We start from the raw sequence: 17,572 nt of genomic DNA, 5'->3' as shown, positions 1-17,572 counted from the left end.
TGGGCTCCGGTGATCCTTCCACTCAGCCTTCCGAGTAGCCGGAATACAGGCATGTGCTACCACGCCCGGCTGTTTTTTTGATTTATTGTAGAGATGAGGTCTCGCTGCCCAGGCAGGTCTCGAACCCGCAGGCTCTGGCAAACCACTCACCTCAGCCTCCCAAAGCCACGGGATTACAGGCTGAGCCACCGAGCCCGGCTGAAGAGAAATAATTTTAATCAGGTTCATTATACTATAATTTACATCCTTCAAAGATTATCTAAGTATACCGTTTTATGAGTTTTGACAAATTGATACAGTCATGCAACCACCACCACAATCAAGATATAGAACATTTACCCCCCCCTTGAATATTCAGTCATGCCTCCTTGCAGTCAATCTCCTCTTCTACTTCTGGTCTCAGATAAGCTATGATCTGTTTCCTATCAACACAGTTTGGGTTTTCTAGATTTCCTTATGGAATAATACAATATGCAATCACTCAGAGTCCTTTGCATCTCACTTATTTTTGTCCTTGAAAAATACTCTTCACCAAATAAAATGGCATGCCACAAGTTGGAAGAAAAATATTTGTAAAATAGGTATCTGAAAAGACTTGTATCCTGACTATATGAATTCTTAAATTGTGTAAAAAGACCACCCGATTTTCAAAGATAGGCAAAAGATCTGAACAGACAGTTCACCAAAGAAGATAGACCAATGGTAAATATACATGAAAAGATATCCAACGTCTTTAGTCATTAAGGAAATATAAGTTAAAACCACAATGAGATATATATATTGTCACAAAGACTCATTCACAAATGTCCATAGCCACTTTACCAACTGGAAACAGCTCAGGTGTTCAGCAACTAACAAGCAAGCAGTGGAATTGTCATACAATGAACTACTACTCCATAATAAAAAGGAAGCAACTAATGATAAACACTATATGAATGAATTACAAAGGTACGATGCTGAGTGAAAGAACCAGATAAGAAGACTACATAGGAGAAATTGGGAAGGTTTACTAAAATCAAATAAAAGCAGTGACAATTTTGTATCAAGGTAAGGTATGACATGCTATGTTACATGATCATTCTTGTCCTCAAAGAGCCACATAACTGCATGAATATTAACCAATATAAAGGTAGTAATTCGAAATTTTTCTTGTGACTCTTTCATAGTTATTCCTCAAATCCGATTTTGTCTGTGTGCTCATGGAAGACACAGATCGTAGTCCTCAAAGAACTTGAATTCTGAAGCAGGAAAACAGATAGAAAAAAAAGTAAAGAAATATAAAAACAAAGTAGTTTCAAGTAATGACGAATAGTGAGGGGAATAAAAGAGGGCAACAGAGTGACAGAGAAGTCCCTTACAGGTGAGTACCGAGGGCAGGCTTCTCTGAGGAGACAGCATCTAGGCTATAACCTGAAAATGGTGACATCCCCTCACAAAGATCCATAAGCCCCCTGTCTCAGCTCCAGGAATTTTTACTTTTCACCATCACTGTGTGACCTATGAATGACTGTGGAATCTACTACCACTTTCCACACTGGGCTATCCACCCTTTCAGCTGGATGATATGGTTTGAGGGCATGGATGATTAATGTCCCCATTGATTTTGTGTTGAAACTATGGAAACCACTGAGAGTGATGGAAATGTTCTATATCTTGACTGCAAAACCAGCTGTTGATGTACTGAAACTTTCCATGGGCATTCCACTGATAATCTGTATGTTCCCTCACCAACATTTGCTATTTTTGTTTTTTCTAACAATAGCCATCTGAATAGGTGTGAAGTGGTATCTCTTTGTGGTTTTGGTTTACATTTGATTATTGATGTTGAGCATCTTCCCATGTGTCTTTTTGACCATTTTTATGTCTTCTTTGGAGAAATATCTATTCGGGTTCTTTGTTAGTTTTTCAAATTGACTTGGTTGATTTTTGGTGTTGTGGGAGTTCTTTACATATTCTGGAAAATATATCCTTTCTCGTTTGTGTGATTTGCAAATATTTTCTCTCATTCTGTAGTTGCCTTTTCACTCTGTTGATAGTGTTTTTTGATGCACAAATGTTTTTAGTTTTGTTTTTTGAGTCAGAGTCTCACTCTGTCACACTGGCTGGAGTGCAGTGGCACGCACACGTCCACCCCAGCATTAATCTGCTGGGCTCTGGCAATCCTCCTGCCTCAGCCTTCCAAGTAGCCGAAACTTCAGACACGCGCTACTATGCTTGGCTAATTTTTTATTTATTGTAGAGACGCAGTCTCGCCAAGTTGCCCGGGCTAGTCTCAAACCCGTGAGCTCAGGCAATTCATTCGCCTCAGCCTCCCAAAGTGCTGGAATTACAGACTGAGCCACCAAGCCTGCCCCACAAATGTTTTTACTTTGATGTAGTCCAATTTGTCTTTTGGCTGCCTGTGCTTTTGGTGTCATACTCCAGGATTCATTACCAAATTCAAGGTTATGAATTTTTCTCTATATATTTTCATCTAAGAGTTTTAGCTTTTAGATCTTGGTCTTTGACTCATTTTTGAATTAATTTTTGTATATAATGCAAGGTAAGAATCCAGCTTCTTTTGCATGTGGATATTCAGTTTTCCTAGTCCTGGGTAGAACTGAAAGTTTTTCACAAGAGAGACGAGGAAGGAGGAGACAGAGAAAGGTGAGATGTGACCAGTTTAATTTTGTTGAAATGTGGCTACATCTGGCTGGGTTCAGTGGCTCAGCCTGTAATCCCAGCACTTTGGGAGGCCAAGGTGAGTGGATTGCCTGAGCACGCTGGTTCAAGACCAGCCTGGGAAACTTGGCGAGACCTCGTCTCTACAATAAATCAAAAATTAGCCGGGTGTAGTAGCGTGCACCTGTAGTTCTGGTTACTTGGAAGGCTGAGTTGGAAGGATCACTGGAGCCCAGCAAATTGATGCTGGAGTAGCCATGAGTGTGCCAGGCACTCCAGCCTGGGTGACAGAGTGAGACGCCAACTCAAAAAAAAAAAAAAAAAGTAATGTGGCTACTTCTTAAGCAAAGATTGTTTTAGTGGATGTTTTCAAAGCTGCGTGTTACTGTTTCAAAGGTCATACAGATAATGATTAAGTTGTGCATCACTGAAGATAGATTTTGACCTCTTCTAAGTCGAAGAGTACTGAAGATCCAAGATCATTTACATCCCTTAGGAAGAAAAAAATTGAAAATGTTACCAGGTATTCCATGGGTCAAAGTATAACTGCCTAGTTTGCTATTCTTTAAACTTCCACACTCAGTTGCTAGAGTGACCTTCTCTTTATCTGACAGCCTAGGAGGCTGGTGTTGGACATGTCCTCATCTTTTCTTTGGAGTTTAGTTATTTTATTGACATTTGCTGAATTAAATGGTGATGCTGAAGGACATGAGCTGCAGCGACAAAAAAGAAGCACTGATCTCCAACAGTAAGTAAACCCGCAGATCATTCCTGCTGAGGGAACACGGTAGTTCCTCACCAATTTCCTGAGATAGCCAGATAAACAAAGATGTCATTTTTCTTGATGTTACAAAGCAAACATGGAAAAACACTTAGACTGATGTATGGAATTACCTTCTTACACAGAAATTATTCATTTGTAATTTTGCAAACAATCTAACTATGCAATTACCTGGAGAAATCTCCAGGAAATTTGCAGAGAAGTAGGGACAGGTTGGTTGAGTTGATAACAAAGTGAAGATTTATATAGTCAGTAGTTATTCAGTGAGAAACTTTGTTGTTTTTATTTTAAAATTATATGTGCTAATTACTGATGCATGCTCTGGTTTGAATTATATAGGCCTAGGATGTCTACAGAGAGGGGAAATTTAGTGTTTCTTACGGGGTCTTCCCAAAACATTGAATTTAGAACTGGATCCCTGGGAAAAATTAAATTAAATGATGAAGACTTCAGTGAATGTTTACATCAGGTAATATGCTGGAATATCTTGAAACAATTTTGCATATCTATATATAATGACTGAATTAAACAGGTTTATATTAATCTGTACCTTGCATCTTATTTTAGTTATTATTTTTATTGATATGTAATAGATGTACATATTCTTGGGATACATGTGATAATTTGATGCATTCATATAATGTGTAAAGATTAAATCAAGGTAATTAGGATACTCATCACCTTAAACATTTATCTTTTTTCATGCTAGAAACATTCACATTATTCTCTTGTAGCTATTTTCAATTGTACAATAGATTAATGTTAACTATACTCAACCTACTCGTCTATCAAACAGTAGGTCTTATTTCTTCTACCTAACTGTGTATTATAACCATTAATCAACCTGTCTTCAACTCCCCCTGCCCCACATCCTAGTTTACCTTGAATCTTTAGCACAGAGAACATAACATGTAGACGTGTTCTTGGAAAAGAACGATTACCTCAGGTTCATGGTGGGTAGACGGATTAATGCTAACAGAAAGTAGCTCATTGCACAGGGCAATGTACCCAAGTCCAGAGAAGGTACAGAGAGTAGAACTTGAACTCTACAAGGGAAGTAAAGAAGGGGAACCAGAGAAAGGTATAGATGTGACCCATTTACTTTCGTGACAGAACAGAATTGGTCCCTGATTCTCATGCCTTAGTAAATGTTTTCAGTGGTCAATATTTACTCCATCACACTGGTATATCAGTCATAATGTTAGAAGCCACATTGTTTATGGCCACTGTGGCTTTCCACTGTGCTCAGCCCTTTATATGCGCAGTCTCATTTGACCCTCAAAGCTACCCTAGGAGGTGGGCTTTATTATCACCCCATTTATAAGAGAAGTGAAAGAAACTTGAAGCTATTAAGTCACTTGCCCAGGGCACACAATAATGGCTAAGCCTAGATTTAAAACCTAAGCAGTCTGATTTAAACTGTTGTTATAAGAAAAAATGTAAATGGAAAAATACCTTAATGTGTTGCTGAAAAGGGTAAGTAGAATTATACCATGGCTATTTTAGCCTAATGTTTGTTATACATAGCATTGTTTCGGTTTTTATAATAATAGGCAAGATCTTAGTGCTTAAAATAGAGCACTGCTCAAGTTTTGTGTTATATTCCTACAAGAAAGACATGATTTTCTCACTAGCGTTCTTCTTTTAAAAATTAGATCCAGAAAAACAAAGATGATATTACAGATTTAAAAGGGAGTACAATTGGTCTGCCTCAAAATATATCTAGCCAAATCCACCAGCTTAATTCCAAGGTAAGTGTGACATCCGCATCATAAGAACCAATTGTTTCTCCTTAATTCAGCATTCTAAGTAACCGTTTGGTAGGAGACATACTAGCTCTTTGTATTGCCTTTAGAGGTTTAGCATTGTAAGAATGGACTTTTTGGTAACAGACAGAGCGCTAATGGAGGATGCAGAAGTGATGGACAGAAGGTAGGAAACGCCGGACAGGGGCTTGTTGCATGAGTAGGGCTTGCTCCAGTTCTGATGGCAGCCTTCTTATTGGTGAAGTGGCTGCATCACTGTCGTTTATGAAAATCCCTAGAGTCGAGCCGGGCTCGGTGGCTCAGCCTGTAATCCCACGCCTTTGGGAGGCTGAGGTGAGTGGATTGCCTGAGTCCGCAGGTTCGAGACCCGCCTGGACAGGCGAGACCTCATCTCTACAATAAATCAAAAAATCAGCCGGGTGTGGTAGCGCATGCCTGTAATTCTGGCTACTTGGAAGGCTGAGGCGGAAGGATCGCTGGAGCCCAGCAGGCGAGGCTGCGGTGGCCGGGAGTGGCCACTGCACTCCAGTCTGGGCGACAGAGTGAGACTCCAACTCAAAAAACAAAACAAAAACAAACAGACAAAAATCCCTAGAGTCGCTGTGTGCAGAGAAACAATGAGTCAACTTATCAGTGGATTGTGCTTTTAAAAAATACCTGCCTGGCAGGACTGGGTGGCTCAGCTTATAATCCCAGCACTTTGGGAGGTTGAGGTAAGTGGATTGCCTGAGTCTGTGGGTTCGAGACCAGCCCGGGCAACTTGGCAAGACCTCATCTCTACAATTAATCAAAAAATTAGCCAGGCATGGTAGCGCGTGCCTGTAGTTCTGGTTACTTGGAAGGATGAGGTGGAAGGATCACTAGAGCTCAGCTGGTTGATGCTGGGATGGCTGTGAACATGCCACTGTACTCTAGCCTGGACGACGGAGTGAGACTCCAACTCAAAAACAAAACAAAACAAAAACAAAAACAAAAAACATACTGACTCTTTTAAAAAGAAAAGAAAACTATGTGATAGAAGGGAATACAAAGGAGAAGAATCCTGAATGGGGAGAGAGATGAGGAAGCAAAAGGCAATAAAAACAGGAACAAACAGATGAAGTGAGTCCTTAGCAGAGAATGTTCGGAAAATATATCAGTGGCATAACATCACATGTGAAATGCTTTTGAACCAGCTAACTGATGCTTTTTCTTCCCCACGACCAGCTTGTGGAACTTGAGAGAAAATTTCAAGGCTTACAACTGGTAAGTCCTGAACTTCTAAATATCTAACATCTTTCATGGAATATCTACTAGAATCACTGATAAAGCTGCAATTCTTTTTTGAGGGTGAACAGAACATTAATTTCAGGGACTTGCTTTTTCCCATAATTTAATTTTCGTCCCAGTTTACGCTTCCCAGGATGCAGTTGAGGAACCCGAGTCTAAGAGAGATGAGTGACCAACCCAAGATCACTGAGCATGTGAGGTCTCTTGACCCTGAGTTCACAGGTCTTGTGAACCCTCTCCTATGGTTACCCTTCAACTGCCTTGCAGTAGGCTCACGTGTGCTATGCTTAGTCATCTAGTGATGACCCAATTTGCTGATTCTGGCACAGTTTTGAATTGTACCCTCTCTGACATTAAGCTCTGAAGTTTGAGATGTATCACCCAATATTCCAAATGTTCTTAAAACTACATTTGCTGGCAATTAAATCTGAACAATTTCTTAGAGCAAATGTTCTATCACTTTGCTACTTGCTTATAAACTGGTCTATGTAAGTTTCACCTTTTCATCCCTGTGATAGGTGGCTGGCCTTTTCAAATCTTTCATGGAAGCCATCACTTCTTATGCAGAGAAATGCACAGAGTCTGTCCATATTTAAAATTCTGAAAAAAAGTCTTCTAGGTGAAGAATCCCTACTGTCATGTTCTTGATCTGTTTTGATTATGCTTCAAGCGTTGGCCTCTACTTTTGGTGCTTTGTGAACAAGTTCGTGCATTCTTTTTCTCGACTTTGAAAATATATCGATTCCTCAACTGTCATCTAAAACTGCTTTCTAGAGCTACTTTCTAAAAAGAAAGTAGTTGAGTGGATGGAAATGAGCGAAGAGTAGTGCTGTGGAACATGACACAGTGCTAGAGTTTTCAGTCTCCTAGAGTGCTTTATTATTCTTACCAAAAGTCAAGAACTGGAGGCCATGGTCAAAATGAGTTCAGACTGTTCTCCCTCCCTCATCCCTCAGGAAGAGTGTTTAATGATTTTCAAATGTGCATGTCTTCATGCTTTTGGATACAGCAAGTGTTCTCTGGCTACTGCAGTCCCTGACACTTCGTATTGTCTTCCTCTGAAGGCTGACTTCATTTCCTGATTGGACCTCTATAGGCTTTTGAGTTTTCACTCTCCAGACAGTGATGCTTTTGTACAACAGAGAATTAATGTTCTTAATAGTATCCTTTGATGGAGAAGCTAATTGTGGTACTAGCACAAAGATAGGCAAATAAAATAATGGAATAAAGCAGGGTTCATAAAGAGACCCCCGATGTATGGTCTCCTGATTTATGACAAAGTTTGAAGGATGGACTTTGAAATCAATGGTACTAAGGTAGTTGGCTATTCTCTGGCTCTCAATTTTATCTGTAAGACAAAAGAAGCAGACTTGATTTTTCTCTCTGAGTCACTGTGTGTGTGTGTGTGTGTGTGTGTGTGTGTGTATGTGTATGCAATATGTATGAAATATACTGAACAGTTTGCCCCAATTTTAACTTTTTAAAACATAGAATTAGACTATTGGTGAAACTAATAAAATAGTTTTCATTGCATAATCACCTGTCCCCTCTAAAGAAGTTTTCTCTGAATCCAAAGGCATTAAAAAATCTCGTAGGGTAAGGTTCTCCAGGCTGTGTAGACAAAGGCAGGTCTGTTTGTGACTCTGAAAGCGGTCAGGTCTTCACAAGGGTGAAGAGTGCATCTTAGTTGGCCACATGTCAAACAAAGGGGCTTGGAGTGAAAGGAGTTCAGTCATCTTAACCCATGGGAAGAGGGGCAGCAGTTGCAGATAATCATATTTCAAAGGCTTCCCTGGAGGAACCAAAGATATGAATCACAGGTAAAAGGACTGGAATTTCCATTTTCCATCTTATTTTCTTAGTGCAATAGGTCTGTCCATTATTATTTCCACCTTTACTCTTGTCCACTGAGGTATGTTTTTCAGATGAACAATACTTTTCTAGAGAGTAAAGTGAGCATCTTCTCATCTCATATCTCATCTCACCCAAGGTTGAAAGCATGTAAAGAGTTAAGGAACATGAATGGGACTGATACATGGAAATACTTTTTGTTGTTTCCCAAGATAGTTGATTTGAAGCAGAACATAAGAAATTGATTTAAAGTCTGGTGGAAGACCCCCACTGACTAGTAGTAGAATGCAATCTTACATACACATCTGCACTGAAACATGGCTTTCATTACTGCAGATTTGAAAACACCGTCATCTCATTGACTCTCCTGTCTTTGTTTCAGACAGTTGACAAAAAGGTTTGCAGCAGCAATCCCTGCCAGAATGGTGGAACCTGCCTCAATCTGCATGATTCCTTTTTTTGTATCTGTCCCTCACAGTGGAAGGTGAGTCACTTGGTCTTTGGTTAAAAATGAGGGTGAGTCAGGATCTGTGGTTTCCTTGGAATCATTCAGGCATATTTAATTCTCGATCCAAAGTTTCTAGGGTTTTTGAGGCCTCCCAAATCAGAATAAATTATACCATGTAGGCCCAAATCCAAACAAAGGCAAGTATGATTATATATCCCACTGAATCCTAAGCTATCTTAAGGAGGGATTCACTTGACTGAATAACTACATACAAGAACACAGTATTTCTGTTAACAATTATTTAAATTGTTCAGCACTGGAAAGTGCTGAGTTAGTCTTGACATACCTATGCAAATTTTCTTGCCTTTCTCAGTAATGGTGAAAAATGTTCCTAGCATGCACATTAAAAAAATGTTAAGTAAATATTCCCAGACATAGCACCATTGTGAAATGATAATTCGTTTGGATTGGGATTCTCTTCCTGGGACTGCTGTGCTCTTATGAAGAGCTTTTTTGGGTCATATCTTAGTTCTAGAGGAAAGATAACAGGAGGTTGATATTATTAGTAGTTAATTAATATTAGTATTATTATATTTGGCTTTACTGAGGACTTATTTACGGCCCATGTGTAAATCCTTAAACAAACCAGATTAATATTGGCCCCAGATACCTCTGTGTATTTGGCACCTGACTTTGTTCTTCACATGACTACAGGGTCCTCTCTGCTCTGCTGATGTTAATGAGTGTGAAATTTACTCAGGAACACTGTTGAGCTGCCAGAATGGAGCCACGTGTATAAATACAGTGGGAAGTTACAGGTAACTTTAAAAAAAAAAAATCAAGTGCATTTAAAAAAATCTTTATGTCACTTTATTTGTCCCTTATGAAACAGTAAAACTCTTTTTTGCAGAGGCCTCCCTGACATTTGAGTTAGTTGAAAATTAGTTTCCCCAAACTAGTGCACACACATTTGACATGTTAGACAAAAGCAATTGATTGTTTTAGATAATTGAGTGGCTCAGTGCACTTCTTTTTATATCCCAACAGCACAGTGATAGGTTTCCACTACCAACTGCATCATTTAATAGAATTAAAATTTAGAGAATAAGAGACATGTCCAGTGCATTTTTGAAAGACTAAAACATCCCATAGTTATGAGGGGGAACCCCATGAAACCCGTAATTTATTATTAAAAAGGGTACATTTATTTTTACATGTTTAAACTTCAGTCACCTTCAGAGTACTCTCCATGTAATGCAATACACCTATCGAGAAGCTTTTTCCACTGCTCAAAGCAGCTTTTAAACCGAATGATTTTGATGCCTTTTAATACTTCTGCCATTTTTTGTTTCACCTCTTCCATATTGGCAAAACATTTCCCTTTGAGGATTTCTTTCATCTGAGGAAACAAAAAATGTTGGTTAGGGTGAGATTGGGTGACCAGGAAGGGTGGGGCACAGGGATTGTGCCATTTTTGGTCAAAAACTGCTGAACACTCAGCCTGGTGTGGACTCATAAATTACCCATCATGAAATGGGCAAATGTGTGCACAGAATCTCCAGAAGAAATGTACTGAAGCTGAACACAGCTTCTCACGACAATGCCAGCTAGTACACTGATGCTGATGGGTTCCTAGAACATTTATGTAGCATGGGAAATCTGTACTATATAAAAGGCTCGCCCTCCAAAAAATAATTCTGGTTTTTTTCAGGGGGTACCCCTAGTGCATCCAAACTTAACTATCAATATTACCTTCAAAATGAGGTACTCCTTGAGGAAGTATGTGGCTCTTATTTAATATATATATAGACCTGTTTTTAGTTGGATGAAGAAAAGCTCATGTGTCTTCTACTCCCACCTCATGAAGAAATCCTTTCTCTGGCATCCCTGAGAAAAGGGAAGAAGGCTGCTTGATGAGCACAGAGAGGAAGGATGGCAGATGCCAGATGAGCTGAAGGACTAGTAAGAGCCAGAGCATTGAAGGGGCAGCCATTGATCGATTTCAAGTAGAAAAGGGACTCTTCTGCCTGTTAACAAGCCTATAGCTTGAGTAAGGATAGCTCCTTCAACGCTATGTCAAAATGTTGACCACAACAAGATCAAGACTGAACTGTGGTTCAGTGAGTCAGTTCAATGACTGAAATAAGTCTCATGGCATTTATTCCATTAGCCCACAGGGTCCCTGACCACAAGCATCATACAGGTGTGTCTTCTCTTCTGACTAATTTGGTCAAACGTCTTGTCCACAGCATTCTCCTGCTCAGCTCAGACAGCACCTTCTCCAGGAAACCTTCTTTCCCTTACCAAGCTGAGTTAGGCATGATGTGTTCCCATCATACTCTAGGAATATTGATCATCAAAGCTGTGCTGGCTCGTATGTTACCTTTTTAACAATCAAGTTCAAAAATTAAGGGCACATCAACATCAAGTTTACTTTTGTATCGTTTATTAAAATCACGTTTTAGACTAGACATTGTCTTTCCCCACATGTTAGCCGGTCTCCTGTATTCTCGTGATTTTTAAAAGGTTAAGAAATTAATTCTGTTATGGTATGAATAGATTCTTTCAGTTCTCTGGGGTAGAATCTCACTGGATTAAAGAGTAATCATTTACCCTCTTACTAGTGTCTCTGACATCTTGTTCTTTAATTCCCTAATAGCAATGTCCATTCTGGTCTTTCCATCAAAAATGAGTGCAGTAATTTTGTTTTTATCCCTGTTATGGCTAACATACTATTTCCAGGAAAAAAAGAAGAAGAAGAAGAAGAAGAAGCAGTCATGATCCCTTTTTCCCATTTAATTGATCCTTTTGTTCTTTTGATCTTTAAAGCTTTCGCTCATTTCAGGTTATAAACTCAAATAACTCAAACTTCTGTCTACAAGTCCTATCATTGTATAAAACCAAAATTAACCACGTCTGCCTTAAATTTGATATTATATTATTAAAGAAACTTTTACTTTCAGGACTTTGTTTTTCATTTAAACAAACCCCCTGCCCCTACTTTTATAAACATTCAAGACTATACTGATTTCAGAATGCAGATCTAATCTTTCATTTAGCACATTATCTCCTGATTTCTGTTTATGGGCATTTATCAAGGGGAATTGCTATTTAGAGATGACAGTGGTAATTGTCCTGACTCCTAGCCCTTATACTTTCTGACCTTCCCCATATCTAGGAATGTCCTGGAGATTAGATTTCACTCCTGGTCTTTCATTATCATCACTGTCTTGTGGGGTCTTGTGGACTATTAGAGTGACAAATATATACAAATGGGATAAGATCCGGAAACCAAGCCAAAGTTGTTGTTATTTTTAGCACATTATTTTTTACCATGCAAAATAGGAAACAGAAAAGGCACTTTGGTATTTGTAGCATGTCAGGGTTTAGAGTTTTTTTGTTCAGATGCAGAGAGAGAGCGAGACACTGAGACAGAGAGACAGAGACATAGACACACACAGAGAGAGAAACACAGAGAGAGACAAAGAGCAAGAGAGAGAAAAAACAAAGACAAGAGAAAGACAGAGAGAGAGACAGGAAGAGACATACCTATACAGAAAAAGAGAGAGAAACAGAAAGACAAGAGAAAGACAGAGAGGCAGAAAGGAGACAGTGAGAGACATACATATACAGAGAGAGAGACAGAGAGAGATAAAACAGAAAGATAACAGAAAGGCAGAGAGAGAGAGATACAGAGAGACATACACATACACAGAGAGAAAGACAGAAAGGGAAAGAGAGAGAGAGAACCATTTATTGGTTGAAGGCTGTGTTTCTAAATAGCAGATTCAGCTTTGTAAGAGTGGTACTGAATTCCCTCTTGTACCTTCTTCTAAAAGAAAGCAAGAAAACACATGGATTCCTTGTGCTAAAGACCTTGGAAATGATCTGATTTCTCATCTCTGCCCTTCACAGATTTGCTGGAGGACAATAGAGAGAACATTTAAATCGGATTTCTTCTTCTTGATATGGGAATAGTTTTAAAAACCTCATAAATCCTAGTTAATTGTGTCTTAAATATCCTAATTTAGGCATATGATGGCAAATTTTTGAAAGAAAAAAATAAAATGAGAAGAAGCGCAGGGGCATAAGATTAAATTCTTGCTTTGTGGAATCTGCGTGTAATGAAACTGAACATTTCGATATTTTCTTGAGTTCTGGTAATTCTGTGAGGTTAAATCCTTGTTAATCAACATCCTTGCGGAAGCTAGAAAACCCTCTGGGAAACTTCAACTCACATTTGCTAAAAGAAAACTTGGCCACTGAATAATCTGGACCTACAAAAATATGCTTATAGCAGGCAAAGTTCACTGTGGATTTCGGAGCCTTCTTCGGTTTCTTTATGTGGGGAGAAAAAACGAGTTTTTATTTAACAGAATTAATCATTGTAATGGCCTTTGAAAAGATGCAAATATGAGTTATTTGGAAGCCTTGTTTGATAGGAGAATTTCTCTTAACAATTCTTTTTTAGAATAATCACTGTAGAGGAAGAAAAAACATTATGTTTCCACTGAATCGTATGGCTTTAAATCTTGATCCCAAATGCTTCAGACACTAAAGAATGATAGTTTGCCATTTCTCGATGCTCTCATTTTCTCTTTTTTCTGAATAATGTATTCTTATTTTTCCCCTGCTTACTTTGGATTTAAGATAGCCCTTGGGATTCGAACTTGCCATGCATGGATGTTATATGTTGTATACTTAGATCTAGAAGCCATTATTTTTTAAAAGTTTAGTTTATTTGATTCTTCAGAAACGTGATGATGATTAGTATATTTTATTTTATTTATTTTCATCCATATCGTTTCATCCATATCCATATCGTTGGTGAATTTTACATGCAGACCTTAAACAATGAGGATAATCTGGTTTTAGCTCAGGTGGTAGTTAGGTATTAAGCTTATTACCTCTTTCAGTTAGTCAGTGAAATTAGTATTGAACCATGGACTCTAACACAAGTTAAACTATGACTATGGAAGTATATTTGACCTCTTCTCAATCACCAAATGGACTTGCAGTGATTTCAAAGAAAAGCCTGTGTTCTTTTGGAACCAAATTGGGGATAGAAGGTCATTACAAAAATAACTTCTGCATAATTAGTAACTAATAACTAGGGCAGAAATTGAAGTAAGTTTAAAAAATACCATATATACCTTTTATTTTCACTTAGGGGTATAAAAGTAATTACTTTTTTTTTAAAGGCCATGTCAAGTTACCTTCCGATTATATTTTGCATATAAACACTGTTATATGAAATTGACACAAGAAATACAGTCTTCATACTAACTCTACCTTTCAGAATATTGGAATGTAGCATGGAAAAACAGCAGTGCAGTAGTCAAACAGACCTAGGTTTCCATTCATCTTCTGCCAACTAATAACTCTGTGGTTGTGGGCAATGCAAGTCTGTAAACTGGGATTAATACCTGTCTCTAAGGAGCACAGCTAGGAAGTCTACAGTTAACTTGGCTTCCTTCCTCCATTTCTTTTTCTTCTCATATTATCTAAACTTAAATGAAAGAAGTGTACTTTGTAGCTGTTTAGAGAAGAGTATAGGATGAACATCTACTCATCTCCTAGTGACAATAGCAAAGGAAAAGGAAGAGAGAGGGAAAGAGAGAATTTAACTACAGGTCCATGAACTATAATCTCTCAAGCCTTAAGTCATTTTCCAATAGTCAAGTACTCAGTGAGAAGATAAAGATAATTTTCAGAGTATTTCCTACAGGGAAAGTGCCTTTAGACAGCAATATGAACACAGTGCTCATAGATTGCCACTATTATTGTATAAGAAACTGAAGCAGAGGGAGTTAGCACACTGACGTGGATAAATCACTAAAATACTATGCTAAGACCGGGCTCGGTGGCTCAGCCTGTAATCCCAACACTTTGGGAGGCCGAGGTGAGTGGATTGCCTGAACCCACGGGTTTGAGACCCGCCTGGGCAACTTGGCGAGACCTCATTTCTACAATAAATAAAAAATTAGCTGGGTGTGGTAGCGCACGCCTGTCGTTCCGGCTACTTGGAAGGCTGAGGCGGAAGGATCGCCAGAGCGCAGCAGGTCGAGGCTGCGGTGGCCAGGAGTGGCCATTGCACTCCAGTCTAGGTGACAGAGTGAGACTCCAACTCAAAAAAAAAAAAAAAAATACTATGCTAAGCCAGACAAAAGGACAAATATTGTATGATTTCATTTATATGAGTGTGGTGGTTAATTTTATATATCTACATAACCAGTTCATTGGGTGCCCAAATATTTGGCTAAACATTATTTCTGGGTATGTCTATGAGGGTATTTCTGGATGAGATTAGAGTTTGATTTTTTTTTTTTTTAAGACAGGTGAGCAGTTCATAGGAAGGATCAGGATTTAAACGTGGGCAGCCTTGTCCCAGGGGTTCGCAAACACTGAGATCTCTCAAACATAGAAAATAGACTTAGAAACTAGTAATTGTTAGCTTAAAGATTGTAATCCCAGCACTTTGAGAGGCCGAGGACTTAAAGATTTTTAAAAACATTTTTTGGGCAGGTTTTGGGGGAGATGGTAGCGAAATAGACTTAGCAGTGAAGCCTCCTGGATCAAATGCTTAAATCTGTATATGAAATGTCCTAATGTTTTTATTAAACCCCAAGAGTCTAATTCAATTCTTTTAAAGAATATGCAATGTAAGGATGGGAGAGAGAAGAGGAAAGGAAACAATAGAAGGAAAGTGGAGAGTTAATGAGGGGAAGATAAATAGCTATGAATTAATTATTAAATTTCTCCTTAAGTTTAATCAGTTATTGTTATTCATCTATGACCTTGTCTTAATAAGAAAGATAACTTTGGAATGCTCAGAAATGTGATTTATTAATGGAACAGCTTTTATATAAATATATAGTGATGTGAATTGCATGAGACCTACTTATACCATAAATATTCGTTCATTTGGAATTCAAGTTTAGCTGGGTGCCCTATATTTTTATTTGCTAAGTCTGGACCCCCTATATGTGAGTACACAGATGGTGTTCATCACATCCTTACTCTCCATCTTTGGTCACATTCATTAATCTCCTCTTCCTTAGAAACTACTAAAAGGTGCTACCCTAGCAGTTGTTTCAAGCCCACCATGGGCATGCCAAATCCTGGAGTATGACTGTTAATGATTCTCAAGCGGGCAAACTCATTTCCCACACTGTTCTTCACACACTGTCATCCATTACTGAACTTCTTGTATGTCAATCTGTATCATTCAAAGAGCTTCTTTACCTCCTAGAATGGCCCCTTTTCCAGAACACTTAGAAACGAGTTCATGATTGCAGGCATAGGAGGCAAGCACTCCCTGTTCCTGGCATCGGTGGTCATTTCCCCTCAGGAGGGCTTTTTCTGCCAATGCTGCTTAAGTTTGGCAAACAGTGACCTCTGGGCCTGGCTCTCCCACTCCGTCAGATGTGCGTAGGGATAGGCTTCTGTGATCCCTCTATCCTTCCTTTTCCCTGACTCCCATGCTCGTGATGTAAAAATTCCCCTTTGAGCTGCTTGTGTTTATGTTTGTGCAGACATAAACCTAAAGCAACTTTAAGAATCGCAATGGCTTAAAATAACCTTGCTTATTTGATTATTATTAGACTGAAATCTTCTAGTAACAAAACACCTACTGCTAGCTTAAGTATTATATGATAGCTGTCACATTTTATTGTTAATTAAAATGTGCCTGAGAAAAATATTGCTATGTTGACCATCTCTCTCTCTCTCTTTTTTTTTTTGAAAGCAGGATTTATTGAGGGGACAAAAAAGCTCCCAGAGCAGGAGGGGACCCAAGAAGCTTGCCCCACATCTCTTATAGATAGAAGATATATTGCCCTTTGTAATATAGTAGTGATTATCAGAGATTATGAGTTGTGGACATCAGACTGTGCGTGGGGTTATATAATCCTAGAAAGCATTAGCGGTTATCAGTTTGGTCAAGTTTGCCTGTGCTTACTTGACTGGTCCGACTGGACAGTTGATGAATGGACTTCCTGATTTCTCCCTTTACCTTCTTGAATTAACTCCATCACCTTTATTTATAGACATCTGACCTTTGAAAGTGCTATCTGATGACCTGATAGCAGAAGAATTTATGGTGCTAGGCATACCAGATAGTAAGTTGTGATTCTCTGACAGTATATTTGTGAAGATAACACCCCTTGGAGGAGAGCAGAGTGATTCTCTTCCAAGACTCCAGCCAGTAAATCTGCATTGCTGGTTTATGATTTCATGTTAACATCGTTGATTTACAATTTAAATTATTTTTCTTATTGATGTTAAGAGACAGGTACTGGCTTGAAGCACAAGCCCTGACATTGCGCTCTTGTGTAACTAACAGCTGTCACTGTTCTCCTGAGACGTATGGACCCCAATGTGCATCCAAATACAATGACTGTGAAGGGGGCTCAATGGTGCGCTGTGTCCACGGCATCTGTGAGGATTTAGCCCGAGAACAAGCTGGAGAGGTGGGTCCCTTCCCCAAATGTGCCTCCTTGCAGAGAGCAATGGTTATTACTTCCTCACCCTGTGCCGACTAGATCAGAACACTGTCCGGAGCTACATAGGTGAGGTCACTTTTTGCACAGACGCAGGGCACAGGCGGGGAGGGGAGACGGGAGATGTTAAAAACTGGACCCAGAGGTTAAGATGTCAATATGAGCCGGGCTCGGTGGCTCAGCCTGTAATCCCGCGCCTTTTGGAGACTGAGGTGAGTGGCTTGCCTGAGCCCGCGGGTTCGAGACCCGCCTGGGCAGCGAGACCTCATCTCTACAATAAATCAAAAAATCAGCC

General features: G+C 39.2%; 1 protein-coding gene across 1 annotated transcript in view; it reads left to right on the top strand.

Moving 5' to 3' along the window:
- The first annotated feature begins 3,249 nt into the window (after positions 1–3,249).
- Positions 3,250–17,572, top strand: part of CUBN (cubilin) — a 313,379-nt gene continuing 299,056 nt past the window's right edge. The window contains exons 1-7 of the mRNA XM_008056348.2: positions 3,250–3,409; positions 3,782–3,911; positions 5,098–5,193; positions 6,415–6,453; positions 8,711–8,812; positions 9,491–9,594; positions 17,121–17,247. Coding sequence (XP_008054539.1) covers positions 3,297–3,409; positions 3,782–3,911; positions 5,098–5,193; positions 6,415–6,453; positions 8,711–8,812; positions 9,491–9,594; positions 17,121–17,247 — 711 coding nt within the window. The 5' untranslated portion in view covers positions 3,250–3,296. The remainder of the gene's footprint in view (positions 3,410–3,781; positions 3,912–5,097; positions 5,194–6,414; positions 6,454–8,710; positions 8,813–9,490; positions 9,595–17,120; positions 17,248–17,572) is intronic.

Source organism: Carlito syrichta, unplaced genomic scaffold, assembly GCF_000164805.1.
Source record: "Carlito syrichta isolate Samal-C Ts95f unplaced genomic scaffold, Tarsius_syrichta-2.0.1 Scaffold302327, whole genome shotgun sequence".
NCBI classification, from domain to species: domain Eukaryota; kingdom Metazoa; phylum Chordata; class Mammalia; order Primates; family Tarsiidae; genus Carlito; species Carlito syrichta.
The sequence above is the reverse complement of the archived record's forward strand: the minus strand, read 5'-3'. Positions and strand labels throughout refer to the sequence as shown.